The sequence below is a fragment of the Pieris napi genome, chromosome 12 (genome assembly GCF_905475465.1).
Source record: "Pieris napi chromosome 12, ilPieNapi1.2, whole genome shotgun sequence".
Taxonomy (NCBI): Eukaryota; Metazoa; Arthropoda; class Insecta; order Lepidoptera; family Pieridae; genus Pieris; species Pieris napi.
In genome coordinates, this window is record NC_062245.1 from 4214379 (window position 1) to 4236538 (window position 22160).

The 22160-nt window shown below is 33.0% G+C and overlaps 3 protein-coding genes across 3 annotated transcripts; 1 reads left to right on the forward strand and 2 right to left on the reverse strand.

Moving 5' to 3' along the window:
* Window positions 1-2953: 2953 nt before the first annotated feature.
* On the reverse strand, window positions 2954-4208 carry LOC125054712 (H/ACA ribonucleoprotein complex subunit 2-like protein). Its single transcript, XM_047656741.1, has 2 exons — window positions 3880-4208; window positions 2954-3288 (listed from the first exon to the last, which is right to left on the reverse strand). Exons 1-2 carry the CDS (start codon window positions 4116-4118, stop codon window positions 3057-3059), a joined length of 471 nt encoding a protein of 156 aa, XP_047512697.1. The 5' UTR covers window positions 4119-4208; the 3' UTR covers window positions 2954-3056.
* Window positions 4209-4315: 107 nt separating this feature from the next.
* On the forward strand, window positions 4316-6209 carry LOC125054459 (ADP-ribosylation factor-like protein 3). The gene is made up of 5 exons (XM_047656376.1): window positions 4316-4469; window positions 4534-4794; window positions 4918-5050; window positions 5357-5460; window positions 5640-6209. Exons 1-5 carry the CDS (start codon window positions 4467-4469, stop codon window positions 5682-5684), a joined length of 546 nt encoding a protein of 181 aa, XP_047512332.1. The 5' UTR covers window positions 4316-4466; the 3' UTR covers window positions 5685-6209.
* LOC125054458 lies at window positions 5589-20682 on the reverse strand. Its single transcript, XM_047656375.1, has 7 exons — window positions 20442-20682; window positions 14339-14605; window positions 12714-13245; window positions 12229-12418; window positions 11906-12119; window positions 11047-11174; window positions 5589-6574 (listed from the first exon to the last, which is right to left on the reverse strand). Exons 2-7 carry the CDS (start codon window positions 14595-14597, stop codon window positions 6494-6496), a joined length of 1404 nt encoding a protein of 467 aa, XP_047512331.1. The 5' UTR covers window positions 14598-14605; window positions 20442-20682; the 3' UTR covers window positions 5589-6493.
* Window positions 20683-22160: the final 1478 nt, after the last annotated feature.

A 22160-nucleotide genomic window follows, 5' to 3' on the forward strand; every position in this document is an offset into this window, starting at 1 on the left:
TAAGTAGAAAATAATATTAACAATAACGCGTAATTCAATCCCCGCCCCGCATCGTAACGTTTTACAAAAGGCCCCCCCCCCCCCCAAAATTAGTTACGTAATACTTGAACGCTCCCTTTCTTGTGACCGAATTACATTTACGTAACTTGCTTGATACCTATAAAATGATTCACTGATTGACAATATTAGGTAAGTGACGACAAGTCTGCAGCCCTCAAAGATAAATTTACATCAACTACAACAAACTATTTTTTTTATATGATGGATTTCATGGATGAAATACATAGTTTATTTAAATTAACTACATAGCAACACCATCAATAGTATGACCACCAAGTCTTGATACTTGAATTAATCAATGTGTAATAATTGACAGATTATGTCCTATTATCGAGTAAAAAGTTAATTGCTTGCCCCATCTGTATATTATAATATTGTATTAAATACAATTTAATTATAAGATTGTAAAATTGTGGTAATTGTGCTTAGCATTTAATGTAGGCGTTTTCAAACTAGTTCTTCAGTATTAAGCCATTTTTTGACATTTGAAAGGAATTTCGCTTTTTAAAATTTCTTTATAGTATAAGTATCTATCTTCTAAATAGTTTTTTTTTTACTAATTACTGTGATTGATTTGTTTAGTTAATGTTTGTTGGAAATTATGTTTTGGTGACTGTGATAGAATTCATCTGTGATCGGATCCATCTGACGTATGACGAGTTTGGATTTTGTACGAAGTTTGACTTCATTTGTTTTATATTATTTTAAAGTTTATCAAAGGCAACCTTTGCCTATAATTATTTTGCGTTAATAGATATTTAAGTATTGTTTGCTATAAAAGAGACAATATAATATGTGAATATAGGTTTTGAAACAACTATGAGACCCGTACGTTCGGCGTCGTTCGGTATCGAATATACTAGAATATGCAATAACGTCCGAACCCAATAATCAATCCACAATCTCAGATTGAAATTAATCTGCGATCAGACCATGACAGCCGATCGATCTCCTATCTGCATACCAATAACCAAACCCAACGTAGACAATCCATTTTTGGCGACGGACAAAATGCTCTTTGTCGTTCCATTTTACCGAGTTTTCACTCATATTTAATAATCTATGTAAATCAAATAAAGTAAATAAAACCGTACAAATAACATTAAAATATACATGTGTATGTTTAAAACATAACAAACAGTTTTTTTAATTATTTAAAAAACTTGTATAAGTTAAAATCTGTTAAAATAATTAACTGTTGAAATCGAGCTTTCGTCAACTGTCATTTTCATACAAAGGTCTATCCACAGACACCGATACTCCCATGGATAGCTTGTATCGACAGATGGCTATTACAATCCGTCGATTGGCTATTGGCACACTTGTTACAACATTTGGATTAAGATTACTATGGATATGGAATATGGATTGAGATAGGTTATTGGGTTCGGGCGAAAGAGTATACATCTGCGACACGAGTCGCCGATTCTATGACTACGAAGTCTTAATGGTATTTTGGAAAAGAACCCAAGGCTTTAAAGGAATATATCTTGTGTTACTGTCCTTACCTTATTAATAACAGACAACTCCACAGTACTCAAACTTTCGCACTTTAGTGGGGTACTAAATATTATTTTTGCGTTAGAACGTGATGTATTGAGACCGTCCGAGTTGCGTACGACTATAATATAATGGTAAGAAACTGAAGTATGTTAAAATCTGTGATGCTGGACAGTTTTTAATTGAATTATTGTTTTGGAAATTTCTTTTTTTATTGTTTTAAAGACTGCAGATCTCTAGGCTTAGTATGTAAAAAACTTATTCATAGTATGAATAAGATTTTTTATGATCCACATAAAAGTATATTTTTGTATTGTACTAGTTTGTGTGTTAATAATTAATATACAAACAAGATTGGTTTCTCTTATTGTTTGTATTGAAAATTATATTATAAAGTACAATTCCTAGTTATAAATAGAATAAGTCTCGCTGCACTTAGATATTTTCCAGAATATTTTTAAATTACATCAAGGCTAGGCTTACGTTTTATCCAATGCATAATTGCGCTATAAAGTTTACGCCTACATATCAAATTACTAAACCAAAGTTATATTTTGTTCATCTATAATATTGAACCTACTATCTTTTCTCTTTCACATAATAAAATTATTTACAAGTATTTATAACTTTAATGATGCAATCAAATAAAATGTATCTGAATAAAAATTGCTTTTAACTTGGCTATTATTCTACTGTTAGGAGGATGTAAAACCAAAAACATTATGGTTTAGTAAATTATGATCTCTACAACAAAAATAAGAAGTATTTTCGTATCTCACTTTTTTGGATAAATAAGAACTCATTGTCAGTGCACTCTGAAGCAGGGTTTATTCATAAAATATTGCTTCAATTCTAATGTAAGTGATGTTATAGGGATTTCAGTTATTTTAAATAGTTTTTTTAGTGATATAATGTTTTTTTCATTAGTATGACTAGCATAGTTATTGTAGTTATTAAAACATCAGGGATTGTTGTTTACCACAATTAAATAATTCAATGATAAAATATTCTTAACTTTCAGAAATATAGTTTAGAATCTCCCATCATAAATTATAACTGATATCCCTTTAACAAGCTAATTTTAGGTAGCAGATATACTGTAAGCATAGCTATTAGGTAGGTGCATAATGTCTGATTTTTGCCAATCTTCACTATTGGTTAATAATGATCTGCCATTTTTTACCCATAGATTTTAATAAGTATAATAAAGTATGTGTAATAAAACTGATTTTCATTTAATTTTTCTTAGACTTATTTAAACTTAATAAAAAGACCTTGACATGACCTTTTATAACTAATTGATTGTTATGCACTGAAGGTACAATATGCAACATTCAATTATTAATATAATAAGTAAGAAAGTGGCCTGGATCTCCGGATTAATAAAACAGAATTGGAAAGCAACTGAAGTCTGTATTCAATAAAAAATAGTCACTGAGCTGACAAATTATAATATCTTAAAATTAAATGTATAAACCTATACCTAGTACTCTATTTTATAAAGGATGTCCCAATAATTTTATCTCACTTTGAACTTCATCATACAGTTCTTTGTAATCATCATGTTCTTTGACAAGAACCATTATACACCCTCTCATAGTACCCATGGCAGCTCCAATATCTTTTCTGCTTGGTGTGTAACAGTAAGGAACATCTTTATCCTCACATACAGCGGGTAAGTGACACATTATTTCTATTGGTGATATGTCACCCGCGAAGAACACCATTCTGAAATAAATGTAAAATTTGTTTATTTTTGTTTTACATCTTGCACAGTGGATTGCAATTTAACATCAATTATTACATTGGATCAGGTATTATAACAGCACATTATATCCTATATATAATGTTGTTAAGTAGGATATATCTACTTGTATTAAAAAACAATACTGAATTATAGCCATTTATTGATATTAAATGGCTATAATGAATTACCAATTGATTTACTTGTTTAAGAAAAAAAAAACAAACTTGTAATATTTTTTACTAGCATTAACAACTAAGGGCACAATAAATAGGTATATTATGATCATATAGATTGATAGATATATTTAGACACAGGGAGGACTTATTCAATTTTTAAATTGCTGCAGTTTTCTACCGCTGTTGTCTTATACATTACTATTAAAAATTAATGCAAAGTGGAAGTTTTAAACAAACTTCTCTTAGATACTTCTATGTATGATATTTATTTCCTGCAACCTCTATACGTTTAAAGTTAAGGGAAATCACACATAATGCTTATCAAAGGTACTTTTATAAATTTAATCGTAGAACGCGTGTGTAGCATAACCTAAAATTACAAAGTACAAAACATACCCCTTTTCACCTAGACGTAGCTGTTTTTGAACGATCTTGAGACCGTTTCTAATATAATTTTTATGACTACTAGACTTCTTAATAAGTTTGTAAATCTTTTTGCTTAATTTCTTTGAAGCCATCGGCTTGGCGATTGTACTGCAATGATCCACTTTATCATCATAACTTAAGGCTTCTGTTTTAATGCTGATATCCTTTTGATCTTCCTGTTCTTCAGGTTCTTGTTTCGTTTTTCCCATGATTTAGGTTTTTTACGTAATTTGCTAAATTTGATCGCAATGCACGTGGTAATTCACGGAAACAACAAATACTGAATCAAAAATAATGTTGTATTAAAAGTTTAAAACAACATATCACATGTTAATTGTCATTTGTCAAACATCAGTATCTCGCAGTGTCTATGGTGTAGTAAAAATTCTGTAGTTATTTGAATACTCATGCTAATCTGTGCTTTCAGTTGCCATAGAAACCATGTCGCATCAACAAATAACAATGTTTAATATCTATCGCAGAGAACAGTTTTGTCTATGCAGTTTTTAAAATAAAAAGTTAAAACTAAAACGAATAATTATAGTAATTATACAATAATGGTGGGTATTATTCGCATATATTTGATAAATACGTCTGTCCATATAATTTATATTTATTGTTTAGGGACTTTTAAGTATCCTGAAGAAATTACGTTCAAATAATGAGCGAGAACTGCGGCTCCTATTATTAGGGTTAGATAATGCCGGAAAAACAACGACTCTAAAACAGTTGGCGTCAGAAGATGTGACTCAAGTGACTCCCACTGCAGGATTCAACATAAAATCTGTTTTATCTAGTGGCTTTAAGCTAAATGTATGGGATATTGGTGGTCAAAAGAAAATTAGGCCGTATTGGAGAAATTACTTTGAAAATACAGATGTTTTGGTAAGTGCATTACTGACCCTTTTATTAAAAGTATAACAGCTGATGGATAAAGTAAGTGTTTATTTTTTTCTATTAATATAAGTGTTATGAGGATGGTATCTATTTTTAAACATTGCATTTCAGATCTATGTAGTAGACTGTTCTGATCATCAAAGGCTTCAAGAAACAAGCTTTGAGTTAGCTGAGTTACTACAAGATGAAAAGCTTCGAGGAGTGCCTCTTCTTGTATATGCTAATAAACAGGATTTAGCTACAGGTTACTTAGTTTTTTTGATGTACAGTTTTCGTCAAGTCCAATTTTTCTTTAAGATTATTAGATATTAAAGATTGAAATCTGTTTTGGTTAGTCTTTATCAGTCTTGATCCTGAAAAAGCATTTTCTCTGGGAATCAAAACAGGGCTTTTTCCCTAGTTTGACCACTAAGCTAAAGTTATTAGTTTTAACTTTTCTAACTAATGTATAGTAAATTAAGTTTTCTAGTTGGTTGTAAGTTTTTGTTTATAATATTAATTAGTTATAGGATATACAATATAGACAGTATTTAACAGAATATAATTTCAGCTCTTCCAGCAAGTGAAGTAGCACAGCACCTGGGTTTACATCTCATTAGGGATCGTACCTGGCAGATACAGGCCTGTGTGGCCATAGATGGCACTGGAGTGAAGGTAATAAAAAGATTTAATCTTTAATTAAATTAAGGAATATTTTTATTTATTTATCATATATGTATATTAAAAAAATCTGTTTACATTACATACATAGTTTCAATTTAAAGGTTTAGTAATAAATTGTCAAAATTTTAATATATTTATTGTCTCAATTAAAATATTGAAATTGTTTACAGGAGGGTATGGAGTGGGTATGTAAAAATATACCTGTAAAAAAATAATTGGAGGAGATCCTTTCGACACAGCTTCCTATTAATAGTAATTCCAATAATTTATTTTAATCACCGTTATTTACAACCAAGTCAATATTTAAGGTCTTAACTTACAAAGTCAGGTTAGATAATTTTTTTATGGAACGGAGCAAATGGGTAGAAGGCTCAGCTGATGGTAACTGATTCTGCCTCGCCACCAGCACAATTCTAAAAAGTATTATTTATTTTGTATAGAATATAAAAGATATTTAAAGTGTTTCTTAGCATATTGAACCACAAAAAACATATTTTGTAGAAATCAAGAAATCTCAAATCCGTCCATGAAATGTGGTATATAGGAATCTATATATTATTATATAGCTTTTAGTTAATTTATTATTATATAATTATACTTTAATCATTGAGGTTAATGAATAAAACTTACATAAACATCATAACATACTATGTAAAGATATTACTTTAATTATTGCTATTATAAATCTACTCGCACATTATTATTTTAGATTTACTTAATAATAAATTTTATAAAGAATTTAGTTTTATTTCATACAGCAATAATATTTACAACGAAAAACTAAACATATGATAAATGCAATTTTTATACATTTTAGCACCAAATCCAGCATTTTACGTCTTTTACATAAGTCAATAAATTCGTAAACATCTAAAATAACTAAATAACTTAAATATCATAATTTATGTTTAACTTATATAATTTTAAAGTAATAAATCAAATTAATTGCCATAAATAAAAATAGGAATCTCGGAATTAAGTACTGTTAGTAAAAATCTATACAAATTACGTATCAAATTATTATTTATAATTCGCTGTGGTAAACTTCGGTGGTTACTTTCAATTCGTGCTCGTGGAATGCTGAACAGTCGGCCGGGTATTTCGCCTGTAAAAATGTTAAATATTGCTTAGATTAAAACAATTGCTAGTGAGAAATCATTCATATGTCTATATATTACTCTGGCTCATGTGTATACGAAAAATTTGTCACATGAAAAATCTTAAGATCAATAGAGCTGAATGATGTGTCTGGTGCCTCAGGGGAATAGCGTAGCCTCTTGGGCAGGCCCTAAAGGCAATACCGTCTTCACCATAAGGGCACACGGGGCCCGTGCCCAGGGCCCCCATTTTCAGGGGGCCCCGAAGGGCCGACAATTTCTACATAATATATCATACCGTATTTGATCACCTATAATAAATGGTTATACTTAGTAATTTTTTTAAATTATAATTATTAGCTTTTTTACTTTCCAAAAGGGCCCCAAATTCTTATGTGCCCAATGGCCCTAGCCTAGTTTAAGACGGCCCTGCCTAAAGGATCTGATGCCTACTGTACGCGCAATCTCAAAAACTACTGGTTCGCATTGAAAATATATTTTTCCTTAACCTTGAAAAATAGTTATATGAACATTCTTCGTTATTCTAGATATTGATGAAAACTGCAATAAGTGCAGTAGGTTTTTGAGTTTTTCGCGAACAGATAGACACTGCGAAGGACTTGTTATATAATATAAATGTAAGACATGCTCTTGCTGACTTGCTCGCTTCGCTAGTGATCAATAATATATCGCTCTTCTTTAAGGCCCTATCCCAGCACGAATTGCTGTTAGTATAAGATCCCGCTATACAACGACCTTCACCGAGATGCTTATTTAATGAAACTTATTTTATATTTAATTTAATATGTCAATAAATATAATCCATATGGGTTGCCTAGCAAATTTCAGTCCAGAGTATATTAAATTAATATTAAAAAAAAATATTTTTTTAAACATTTCACCGGTATGATTATTAGATAACTCTGTATCTTATTGTACGAAATTAATCGTAATTAGGGTTGAGGTCTTATACATTAAAATAAAACCTGTCTAATATCCCTGATGTTCCCAAAAACGGGAAACGACTAAAAGCATTACAATCCTTCTTAATATAATTGCATTGCCAAATTTAGCTATTGCGACTGACCGAATCCCACTTCAGCGATATTATACACTGCCGCTGTGTGAGCCGTTTCTAAAGTAAGAGACAAGGGTTGGAGATAATCCTAATTGTCCATTAAATGCCGGAAGAGAAAGATATAAGTGGACATTAAAGCAGCCCCGAGTGTGTCCGGAGTAGTAACTGTTTATATATTTTGGCAAGGAGTCCATAATAAGCTAAGCGGGGTTTATTGCGGCGATAACGTATCTTTTATTGATAATAAGATTATAAATGTTATATTTACGCCTGCAACAGGGCTAGGAACAAATCGCCTTTAAGCCGGGTCCACATTTGTAGCATGTTGACGTATCACGATCAGTCGTATCGTGTCTAGTATTTGTATCATAAATATGGACGCTCATTTTGTCCATGTCGTATTTTTAAGGCGTATCATGAAAAAACGCGTCCATACTTATCAAATGCTGTATCATGTCAGTGTATCGGCCTTAACTTTACAAATATAGACGCTTCACTTTTCTTCCGATGTATCTTGTCCCGATGCGCGTATCTTTCAGTGCACCTTTCCCTTCTCGTACGGTTCAGTCATGTCTTCGTTCCCAAACGGTTTAGCCATGTCAGCAATTGCTCACGTTAAATTCATTAAAGTCAATTGCTTTCGTTATCCCAGCTCATTTTTTTCCTCTTTCACTACAACTAACAACTACTACACTTAGCTCAACAATGTTTATGTCACTGCATTCAAGTCCAAACTTTTTCGATACGATGTGTATTCCCTTTGATGATCGCGAAAAAACCGACACAGGATGGTTCGGGGTGTATCAAGTATCATATCGCGATACAGTATCGTGATACAGTATCAAAATACGTCCATACCACCGATCGTGATACGCGTATCGGATACGAGGTGTATCAAGATACGCGCTTAGTGCGGATCGGGCCGTATCCGATACGGCATGTATCATAAACGGGTATCATTTTGCGTCCAAACTAACGATCATGATACGCGCCGAAGCCACGCAACGGAGATACGATACACCGAAATGCTACAAATGTGGACCCGGCTTTAAGCCGGGTCCACATTTGTAGCATGTTGACGTATCACGATCAGTCGTATCGTATCTAGTATCTGTATCATAAATATGGACGCTCATTTTGTCCATGTCGTATATTTAAGGCGTATCTTGTAAAAAACGCGTCCATACTTATCAAATGCTGTATCATGTCAGTGTATCGGCTTTAACTTTACAAATATAGACGCTTCACTTTTCTTCCGATGTATCCTGATGCGCGTGTCTTTCAGTGCACCTTTCCCTTCTCGTACGGTTCAGTCATGTCTTCGTTCCCAAACGGTTTAGCCATGTCAGCAATTGCTCACAGTTTGGCGGTGACTAGCGCCTGTTATATTATCATTAATAGTATTTAAAAAAAAGTTAAATCCAGACGTAGACGGCGCTGGAAATGTTTAGAAACCGAAATAAATATGGTGGAATACCATTGATGAGAGATTTCAAATGTCAGCATACCAGCGGAAAATACAAAAATTTCACTCGCATGTTGTGTATCACCCATTGATGTTGTGTATTCCCTTTGATGATCGCGAAAAAACCGACACAGGATGGTTCGGGGTGTATCAAGTATCGTATCGCGATACAGTATCGTGATACAGTGTCAAAATACGTCCATACCACCGATCGTGATACGCGTATCGGATACGAGGTGTATCAAGATACGCGCTTAGTGCGGATCGGGCCGTATCCGATACGGCCCGACGATATGTATCATAAACGGGTATCATTTTGCGTCCAAACTAACGATCATGATACGCGCCGAAGCCACGCAACGGAGATACGATACACCGAAATGCTACAAATGTGGACCCGGCTTTAGATGTTCAGCGTAGTAGCTGAATTTTAGACCCAAATTATTATTGCTTATGCGAGAGTATGATCTCTTTTTTTTTTTTTTTTTGGAGTTTATGGCCTGGTATCTAGACCTTTAGGCCAAGTATGATCTCTACTTCGGTGTAACCATAGATAATAAACGTTTCAGGCAACTATGTAAATATAATTATTAACTTTGAAATAACGACGCAGATGCAAAATAAAATGTAAAAAAATAAAGGTAAAATAGTTTTTATTGAATAATTAATTCAAGGTGATATTTAAAATGGAAAGCGGATGACATTGAAAAACCAAAATTTGAATCAAAAAAATACCTGTCTTATATACCACAAGAATTGTATAAAGAATCAAGTTTGGTAGCAATTTTTTGCTAATATATACAGCAAATATCCTTGAGTAGTTGTTTTAAAGTAGAATACATATGTTATGTATGATGTTATTTATAATTACTACTCTTAATGGTGTACGTGATTTTGGGTTTGACACTCGTAACAATCATTGGTAGGCACAGAGCACATGCACTTTATAACTGCAAACAACTTGTCATAGAGGTCGTAAGTTCGATTCCCAGCTGTGCACCAATGGACTTTATTTCTACGTGCGAATTTAACATTCGCACGAACGGTGAAGGAAAACTTCGTAAGGAAACCGGCTTGCCTTAGAGCCAAACTGTCGACGCCGTGTGTCAGGCAGGAGGCTGATCACCTACTTGCCTATTAGATTGATGAGCATGAAACACATACTGAAATCTAAGGCCCAGACAAATTTTTGATAAAGTTTGGTATACAGAATGTATGGTAAACTTGGTAAAATCCTAAAACACGTCTATCTGTCTGTATCAACGCGATAAACCTAAAAGTTAACGAATTTTTGTACTGTCATTAATAGTGTGATTTCTTGAGGAATGTTTAAGTTAATTTTATGATGATTATTTTTGAAGAAGTCACACAATAACAAGCGATAGAAAAGACTCTGTGGACAACAAGTAGAGCCGTATGAGTCTTGTATTCCAAAAGATTCATATTGCAACTCCGGAAAAGTATTTTTTTATGATACAGGAGGCAGACGGGCAGGAGGCTCACCTGATGTTAAGTGATACTGCCGCCCATGGACACTCGCACTGCCAGAAGGCTCGCAAGCGCGCTGCCGGCCTATTAAAAATTGGTACGCTCTTTTCTTGAAGGACCCTAAGTCGAATTGGTTCGGAAATACTTCAGTGGGCAGCTGGTTCTACATAGTGGTAGTGCGCGGCAGAAATTGCCTTAAGAATCGCCCAGTTGTGGAACGACGGACATTAAGGTGATACGAATGGTATTTTGTATTCTGCCTTGACGTCCGATTATGAACCTCAGCTGCAGGTATTACTCCGAATAACTCCTCTGAACACTCTACATGGTAAATACGGTAGAAGATGCAGAGAGATCCCACATCTCTACGCAACGCCAAGGGATCAAGCCGCTCGGAAACTGCCTGGTCTTCGACGATTGGAATCGCTCTTCGTTGAATACGGTCTTACCTCACAGTTAACGTCACTCTGTATGGCATTATAGAGGTCCCAGAAACCCTTTCCGCTTTGGAAGCTGAGGGCCGCTGATGCTGCTACACTGCTCAATTTCGTTAGACCCGCCTTAAATCCTGGAAGACCTGTGAAATCATAGTTCAAATCAGATGGGTCGTGATTGTCGAAAAGAAAGGCTTAGAAGATTTTGAAAGGATCATCTTCCGCTTCATTCATCATATTTTTTATAATCACTTTCAAAAACGGTGATAGTTTGAGGTTCCTCCCATAAGGAGTTATCACTTAAAAAATCGAGCCGTCAGGAGGGGACTGTGCCATATTTTTCATCTATCGAGCAACCCACGCTTTTTCACAAAAATACCAGTATTTTTTGTTCATTACCATTTTCAGCCTAAATTAGGAATTATTTTTCACTTTTTAGTTTGATGTGCTATAAAAGCGTGTGTTCTAGTTTTTAACTATTATTTATCAGAAAATGATGACTGTTTAGTTAATTCACATTTATTAACTTACAATAGAAAAATTCCAAATTCAAACAGTCTGTAGTACACACAATATAGAGTGGCGCGTTGCCACGTCATCAATCGTATTTACCCGCGGCTATAGAGATGTTTAACATCAAAAAGATGTTATGATACGAAAGTTCAAAGTAAATGGCATAGACACAGAGCCAAAGAGGTAAACGAACCTCTCTAGCTTGAAATTTGCTTAAGGAGTTTATATATAAAAGCATTTATTGGTCATCCTAATTATAGTTTGAAATTCGAACAGTCTTTTAAATAAAACAATATAAACAAGAATGCAGCCTCTATGGTTGAATTATACTCCCCTATATGGTTGAGCGATAAAGACTTACCTAATTTATCCTGATCGGTATGTCTGTTGACGAGGCACAGTAGATGTTCCTGACAGTGCGGCGCCGCAACCGCGTGTTTGTACGCGCGGTAAACGCGTAGAACCGGCTCGATTACTTCTAAGTTGAGTGTATCTGTTATTCGGTCAGCTAGTTTGTGGTAGTCGCTTCGAGAAGCCAGGCTTTGAGTCGTTGACTGTGCTAATTTTAGCGTTTGCTGGAAAAGCGAAAAATTAACTAAAGGTAATATAAAATTTATTTTAAGATTAGATCGGATAGAGGAAAAATACTTTAACAATATTATATGTTAAATAGTTGTTCCTTACCTTAATGTATTCAATCGCTGGCTTCACATATCCTACTACATCAGTATCCATATCCAAATATTTGTTAAGTACATAGTTGATGAGGGCTGTGATGGATTCCTGAGACCGTTGCATGTTCAAATGAACATTTTTCGGTATGCCTTGAGTTTCAAGGAAACTATTTACTATGAACTGCCCCGATATGAGATATCTGAAAGGTTACATTGCATAAACTTATAGGTCCTAGTCTCTACAAAACATATATTTATACTGAATGTGAATTATCTGCTTCCTAGAAAATCTTAAAATTGTTTTATTAATAGTATTATGTAGTATTTTTTTATTATTGGGCCATAAAAGTAGATGGCTAGATGAGCAAGGTTTGTAGTGAGCCTACTTTGGTTTTCTTTCGATAACAAATCAGCTAACCAAACCAAAGAAAAAGATTTGACGTTGGTTCAGTAACACAGGTAAAACAGGTTTTTATATTAAAATAAATAACTTACCTCTGATAAACTTCAGGCTTAGCAATATGTACAACCATGTCTGTTAAATATTTAGCCACTGCCTTGATCCAGTGTCGTCTGAATGAATGATTCTCAAAGTTCTTCATCATTAGATCAAAGCTTACGTTTCCGTCTGGTCCAATAAACGATTTCATAGCTCGTTTAAAACCTGACTTCTCCCATAGAGTCTTACCAAGTTCAGAGTTAATAAAGATATCCCAGTATAAATGCGCTTTCTCTAAAAACGGCGGCAAAAACGTCGCGTGATCTTTATGGCCGTCGGAGCGTTTTTGTGCTTCGTTATCAGAAAGAGAACTCAAAGTATTCATTATTAAAGGTAGGAATGATGCAGTATTCTTATTCCCCAAAAAGCCAGAAGCCAGTCCCATTATACTCTCCATATTGAAGTCATCGGCCTCACGCTTTTCTCTTTTTGGTTCTGGCGCCATTTGTTGAGCGAACATTGAAACCATAGACCCAATCATAGCAGGATCTATTTTACCATCTTGTCCAGCAAACAGACTGCCTAAACCTATAAAAAATATTAATTTTCTTTGATTGTTCTAAATGCCGTTTTAGTACCAATAAAGCGAGGGTATGGTAAGTTACGACAAGCGTAAAAAGGCTCTTAAAAGAATGTGGTCGAGTTTGTCGTCAAGCATTTGGTGTCATTACTTAAAATTGGTTTGTGCTTACTTAAAAATTAAATTCACTGTTTTAAAATAATCAGTCATTACATATTAAAATGGGACAATTGATTAAATAACGAATTTAAATTATACTGATTATTACTTAATCAATTATTATTTATTGTCTACTTGCTGATAATATTATAATGAGGCCATTTGAAAAAAATGTACCTACTGGTAGTTTTAAAGATCCTACGGTAGAATTTAGCTATAAAAAATTAATAGCATGTATGTTTAGACGTAAGAAAAAAAATTATTATCGACTCATCCGAGTCATAAAAATTTTCTCCGTCAGTTATTTAGTTTTTGCGACGAATCCGAGACACGATTTTGTCATGGTTGATTTGTTAAATTCTAAATAAATATTGATGTAATTCACTCGGATAGTATAAATTTTTCTTAACAACTCTAATTAGTTATCTATATCGGAACACAGAATTAAAATATTGAAGATAAATAAGTCTTATCGTTATGGAATACATAGATAAATCGATTTCCAATACAAAATCTGATTTGAATAGATTACAATGCCTACCATTAAAAAAATTCTTGAACAAAATTATCAGTCACGTCAAATAATGTATTAACCAAAAAAATTGTTTTCATAACCCCTATGAAACGAACTTTTGCTGTTTTGTTATTTAATTTTTTTACTTTAATTTTGTATTAAATTAGTCTGACTTTACTAATAAGACATTGTTTTAAAGGTTTAATAAGGTTATGCTAATACTATTAAATGTTTTTAATATTATTAGCAGAACAATTAACAGTGTTTTTTCACTCCCGTGCCTCATAAAGGCTGCCCCGGTCTATAATTTTTGGAATAGAGACTAGGATAAAGCTAGATCTCCTTTTGGGCACACGTTTGTACATAATGTTGTCTGCATGTTTCATTAAAGATTAGGAGACGAAAATTAATAAGAAAGAAATGAATACCTGATATGACATCTCCCGCATTTCCCCCCTCCTGCCCAAACATTGATCCCAAGTTCTTAGCATTATCACCTTGCATCAGCGTCCCCATAATATTACCAATAGCGGCTAACCCATCCATATTGTTCCCCCCTCCATTTCCCATGTTCTGAATGAAGGAGGCCGCAAGACCTAAAAGAGGATTGTCCTCCTCTGAGCGTCCTCCCAAAATTGGTAACGTCATTATTTGACACAATACTAGTATAATGCTAAGTCGCGCCATGTTTGTATCTGAAATTAATGAATTTTATAAATAAAAACTGGTACTGGAGCTTTGTTCTAATAGTTGCTTGCGAGTCTCAAAGCTGACAGGAGTATACGCCCATAGTATGTTTTCTTATGTTTGTTTTCGTCTGTGTAATTCATGGTGGCTGTACACACTCGTCGAGACACCCCGAGACAGGCCGAGTGCGAGAGTGTACAGTAGAGCTCTCGTCTCGCCTCGCTTCCTCGCAGTTTGTCTCGCCTCTCTCGGTCGCCTGTCGGTTTTTTGCGCACGAGTCAAAGGGTCTCGCGAGTAAAACGAGAGCGACCTGTACACACTCGTTCAATCATTAAATTTTGGATAATATTAAAACTTTATGATCCTAATTACCAATTTCTGTTGCGGTGTATAGTGACCATCTTCTTCTTCGCCATGGCTTCGTATTTTTTTTAATGGTTAACGTGAAGAAAATTATAATAACTCATTGCACAAAGACAAACAGCAGCAGCGGTTGCCACGTCCATTATCAACGGTGTTTTAAATACAATTAACGTAACGAGTGTGTACAGGCTGCGCTCTTCTCTCGGTCCTCTCGGTCGAGACTCCCGGCGAGAAGCTCTCGCCGAGTGTGTACAGCCACCATAACAAATGTTCGTTCCATGAAGGAAAAATCGTGTGCTTACTGGCATGTGTTAGTCCTTTAAACTAGTGGTATAAACGCCTACTCGCCTTTAAATTGTCTGCTCATTTGTTTTATTAAGATTCATACTTCTACCACTTCTTTAATATTGTTACTAGCGAGGGGATCGGATAGAAAACGCCGTAGATCTCTTCAAGGGTTTATACTTTATTTCTTGATTAATTCAATGAGGTATTTATAAACACAAATCACTCGCTAATTACGCAGAGAAATTCACTAATTACAATATTACTTATTAAAATGATTAAATATATACTTTTCGCTACAAATATACGTGTAATTAAAATCATGTGTTCACATTATGATTATGTTAATTATATTATGCAAAAGCACTCTCAGCTTTATTTGATTTAATTACAAAATTATTATACACTTATTATTTATTCGAACTCTGATGTTACATTATTCATTTAACATACTCGTTTAACAAGATAATAGTGAATTGATATTTTGAGTAGCCCAGTAACTACGATTACAACTGTTATGATATCATATTGCTTTTTTTTAACAGTAAAAGATGTATTTTCACCAGACTTTCAGATTTATACAAAACCAACGTCATGCATTAAAGTTTTATTTTAGATAATAAGATCCTTTTCCCGATGTCCAATTATTAATCAATTACTTTATAGGTAAGTAGTTTAAGAACCCTAGAAAATAATCCTTAATCCAACATTTTTGCCATGCAGCAGAAACGCCCAACATGAAAACTCTTCACAGTATATTTAGTAAAGATAAAAAAACACTTATAATACGGATTATTTGTCATAGGAATTTAGTGTTTTAAGAAATGTATATGAATAAAAGATTAGAAAAACTCTCGTTCCACAGAGTGCGTACACAGAACGGGTTCGCTATTCAATATTAAAAGCGAAATGTAACGTTACAATGAGTACTAGTTTCCGCTAGTCTTTTTTAACCAATAGAGTCAGTCCACGTTTTAAAATTACAAATCATTAGCATGAATAGTTCTTCAACTCAGATAACTCAATTTATTTTTATTTAATTAAAAAAAAATCTGATTGATTTCTCTGCGTAACTTGGAATATGTTTGTTGAACTTGTCATTGAAATACATGATCGTATTATATATATATTATATTATATGTGATATGCTTTCATGGGCTTTGTGTATTATTCTTGGATTTGTAATTCTCTACACTATTTTAATCTAATATGTGGCATACACGATTAAAGCTAGAACGACTAGATTTTAACCATACTTTTTTTAACTAGTTTAAACCATAAAAATACGTTCAATATTCCGTTCGATGTTTTAAGTTTATTGCATTTAGACTTACGGCAGAGGAACTTCATTTTATAATATAAATAGAAAAGAACTTTATAATTTTTAATATTTTATTAGATTTCGAAGAGATTGATCACTTCTGTATTTAATATAATTTAAACAAAACTTATTTAACTTATATAAATAATCTATTGCATAAAACTACTTATTCTAACGAATAAGTATCGGCAATGCAGCGAGGAAATACTGCTAGCATTAAAGGCCACTAAACTTTTTTTTTTTTAATTACTATTATAACTATGTAGGTTAAGAATATTGTAAACACCCTTTTAATTATGTAGAATAAACAGTGTTTATGATTAAAATTGTCCGTATCTTTATTTATATTACAAATGTTGAGTACATTTCCACTGATTTTCAGCAATCGTGGACAGCGAGACTCGCGTTTATATCCCCACTTATATTATCTTTAGATCGTTATTATGACTTCGTTTTTTGTACATCCATACAACTTGTGTGAGAGTTTTGCCGTTACCCAATTTCACTGTATGGTATTTAAACACGGTAATCGCGGAAATTGTCTTAGTTTCTTCGTCTTTATGACAATCGTTTTGATGTAAAGATGTATGTTATTGTCGGTAGAAGCTGATGAGAAATGTGTTTAAAGAACTAAACCGTAAGAAAATGAAGTGAAATATAAATAATAAAATGGTATTTCGATATTGAAATTGTAGATTAAAGAAATCTAATTCACAGGACAGTATGAAAAAAAGGCAATTTCATAGAAGGACCAAATGTAAGCTATGACAATGTTTGACTATGCTAGATTGGTCCAGTAATTAGGCTGCAGATCGTAAGGTTCGAATCTCGAGTGACTGAGGTTTTTTAAACACGGATTTGTTTTAATAACCTGTTTATAGGAAACATAAATCGACAAGAAATATGATTAATATGAACTATTTGTTATTCTAATCATTAACACGCACTAGCGAGTAGCGGTCCTCTGTAACGTCATACGGTCAAAGACCCTACCTGTGTAACTGTGGTCGCCTTTTTGGGAAATAATTCCAACTTTAGGGGCTAACTGGTAATTTAAATTTAATATAAAACGTTTTGCAGCTTGTCCGTGTTGATTGCCGAACATGTGTTGAATTTAGATGATAATACGAGTGTGATGCCGATATAATAATTACACTTTGTATTTAATTTCGATACTCACAGTACATTATTAAATAATGCCTTATTAACTTAATTTAACGATGCATTTAAATATTTATTTTTCATAGTTTTATTCATTATAATTATATATTTTATTCATCACGTGGTTTGCATTATCGAAGTTTTCATACAGACTATTAGATAGACAACAATATTTTATAGTCCAGAAGTTTTGGACCCAGGGAATCTCTTTATGATATTAGTGTAATTTAATTACGATTGGTATATGTTTAGTAAGATATAGTAGTTCATTCTTCTCCTTTGATTTGAGAAGCAGTAAAAGTGAATTTAGAAGATTTTTTTGTTGATCTGCTCCGCGTAAAACTTAACTAGAAATATTTTTCGTTTGATACCAGATACGCAGATAAATTTGTACTTTAGTTAAAGCAGTATTATTAGACTAATTTGAATATATGTTGTCTTTATCAAAATCTAATTTAGGCTTTCAAGTGGACACGAAATGTCAGATTATGCAGTGATAAAATCTACATCAATAAATATACTTGTAAGATATTCGGCGAACTAAATTTAAAAGTCTAATTAAAACGTTCGAAACAATATTTTTTTTTTGTAAAAAACACATTGGTATTTTTTGATTCAAAAGTAGAAATCCTTGAGTTCAATAATTAAAAATAAATGGACTATGAAAAATAAAAGTTGCTTTGGGTCGTTCTTTTGTTTTTTTAAGTCCATTTTAAAGTGGCCTCAAGAATAATACTAACAATAACGATGAAGGTTTGTGACAGGTTTGTTTTAGAGGTTGTATGGACAATGCCTTAAACTTTATTAACGAGGTTGCTTCAAACAAACGTCAAACACTGCCGTTACTCAGAGCATGTAAAGCGGTGCCGCGATATTTCGGGCTAAGAGGGTTATGTAATAGGAAGTACACCTGTGTACCCTACATATAGAAATAGCCAGTTTCAATAGAGATAGAGATAGAGATAGCCGTCGTGGCCAGGGTCTAGAAAACTATAAAGAATTGCAGATAATCTAATGCTAAATTATATAACTAATGCGAAAAAAAATCAGTGGTGCTACAGATTGGTGGCCTCAGATTACTGAATCTGTTTCATGATCATTTTTGAAATCTAATAGGCAAGTAGGTGATCAGCCTCCAGTGCCTGACACACGTCGTCGACTTTTTGGGTCTAAGGTATGTCGGTTTCCTCACGATGTTTTCCTTCACCCTTCGAGCAAATGTTAAATGCGCACATAGAAAGTAAGTCCATTGGTGGACAGCCGGGGATCGAACCTACGACCTCGGGAATGAGAGTCGCTCGCTGAAGCCACTAGGCCAACGCTGCTCTTTACTAATTAGAACAACCCCGAAAAATCTCATATCAGAAACGGCTAAATTTTTTAAAACAATTTTAATCTTTATTTTCTCTTTCTGAATAAAATCTACTAGTGACAGATACATACATAAACATATAGCCTCTATGAAGTAAAATACGAAATTTTCCAATTTATAGCCACTTTTATGGAAATTGAATTTATATTTTATTTTTATGAGAAAAATGGTGTTATGTTTTTGTCGGTACGGTCTTAAAATGGCGAAGATATCAAATATTTCTCTTAAAATTTTATATGTTTTTGCTTTTTTCAATATTCAAAAGACGTGGTGACGTCACTATTAAGTAAAGTTAATACGTAGAATTTTTGATGCAATATAAAAAATGCAATATTGCATTATAGCACTTATTGTTTGAGGAAGTACAATTCGAACAGAATCACGTTTGTGTCAGTGATTTAGAGCAAGCGTTATATAATTAAAAATAAATCGTTTTTAAGAATAATTTATCATGTAACATTTATTTTCAGTTGGATATTACAAAACTGTTCCGATGTTTTGCGTAATTTGAATGATTAAAATCGTTTATAATTAATATTAGAATGACTCGTCTTAATTCAGTTTAATTTCAAATTATAATCGTATAATGAAATCTATTACACATCTCGTACGTGTCTTGTACGAGTGATTCGTGTCTAAAGGCCGATTTACATTATCTTAGTGTTTAGGAGAGTGCTTTAGGATAGTACTTTAGTTGAAACATGTAAACGCTACTTGCTTTAGTAAACGCTACGCTAAAGAACTTGCCTTTCAAGTTGTACTAAAGCACTAAACTAAACACTAAGATAATGTAAATCGGCCTGTAGAATTACTTAATTATTTTTTTAGTCTAGACGGCCTCTGGCTTAAGTACATGACGTATAATCCAGAGCTCCTGGGTTAGATGTGCAAAACCTTCGTGTTGTTAAGCACAAAATGCTAATTATTAATGAATTAAATATATACAAAGCCCCTGCCGCCTTTGACACATACAAACTTCAAACACATACAAATCTGTTCACTGTTCAGTGATAACGGCTTAGTAAGAGATCAGCTTTCATCTCATTAATAATATATTCTTTTGTTTAATGAGGAATTTATCGTTGAAATAAATTAATACGTCATCCTAAATGACAGTTTAACAAATACTTAAGAATTCTTCTATATTGAAGTGAAGTAACTGCCATAGGTTTAAAAATAGTGTTAATGCATTTATTTTGTTATAACTTAATTTTATTAATTATTTAAAATATAGTTTTTGTGATCCCTTATGATATAAAAATACTGTTGTAAATTTAATTATCTGCGTATAATACAAAAATGCACAGAAGAAATGATTAAAAATAAATGAGTAATGACTTACTTTTAAAAAGCCGTGATCATCCAGAATAATTTCACAAATTCTAATGGTATTTTTCCAAAACTTTCACAATAAATATACAACCTACATCGAAAGCAGTCAATCATGAACTAAATTATGAAAACGATAAAAACAAATTGCACCGGCTCTGATAAAAAATAAAACTATTTTGTCAAAATTTCAAATCGAACGGCGTGTGAGCAACGTCAGCACGCGGTGACAGTACTTTTCTTCTAAACGTCTTTAATATAATCATCTCGTTCTTTTGTATATGAACCTCTCTTTCCCACTGCTATGAAAATCCGAGTGCATCTGTCCTTGACTGTGGGCTCCGCTATGAAATGTACCGTTTGGTTTGTCTATCTCTTTCTCAAATAGCGGTAATGAGGTTTCTCTTTGAGGGGGAAAGAGAGAGGTGTATAATTATTAGGTAGGTGTTAAACCAGCTGTCAATGAACCCGGGAAGGATCAAAATAAAAGAAAACTGATGGTACTGTTATGTAGGTCCTTTGACCTCGTTTCACTTTTGGGCATTCCGGAAATTATGATGATTGCCCTTTTGGCTTTTATTTTGTTAATTATAAATAATATTAATTGTATTATCAATCTTTACAATTGTTTAAAGAAAGTATAAAAATTTGGTAAATATTAACGACTGATTTTAAGCAATGCTTCTATTATAAGAAGTATAAACAGAACATTAACATAGGAGATTGAATTCAATTGCTATATTTTAATTATTATACAATTGGAATGAAATAATTATATCTAACGTACCTATATATGATGTAGCACATGTAAAGGCGGTAACTGCACTGATGCAGATTAAAATGTGATTAGCAGAATTGTACAATTACGCATAGCCTACTTTTCATTTAATACGCTTTCTCGTATTTCGCTATTTTGACGGATTCCTCGGGAAAAGAGCTAATTCGCGTCTACTGCCTATTTTGAATCCCTTATACGTCGATATTTTTAACATACTAGGAAAAATAATAAACACAAACGAGGTAGCAGATAATTAACATGACGTGTAGATTTTTCTTCAAATGTTTATCTATGGATGATTCACAGACAAACAACTGACGATATCAAAGACAATAAATCGTCTTTGATGGCATAATTTGAAAAGTATCACGTTTCATTATCGTAAGCGAATCTGTGGAGTCTATGCAGCCTGTAAAGTAATTATCTATATATATAGGTATGGCCTAAAGGTCTAGATACCAGGCCATAAACTCCAAAAAAAAAAAAATATATATAGGTATTTCGTTCACATATTTTGGGAATGATTGATGTCTTAAAGGGTCTGTAGATAGCAAAAGTATTTTGTATTCTTGGAAGGCCCACGTAAAATACCTTTGTCCTAACGAATTACAAAGAGATTAGATTAAATTGTGACTTGGTTTAATATCGGGATGTACCGCGTTCCTTTGTAAAAGGATTACGCAATAAGCAATATTGAATTTTAATCCTGGAGTCGTTAACAGAGGGACATATTATGAAAATAATTCTAATATTTTGTAAATGGAGTAAAAAATTTGAAGGATTTTTATATAAATATAAATTATTCACTATATTGCAGATAAAGTATTTAATTACAAATTACACAATTTAAAGAGGTTTGTATAATAATAACAAACACAGTATTGATAGGAAAAATAATATAGCGAAATAAAAAGCACATGTTGCCAAACAAAATGTAAAAAAAGTCTAAGGGTC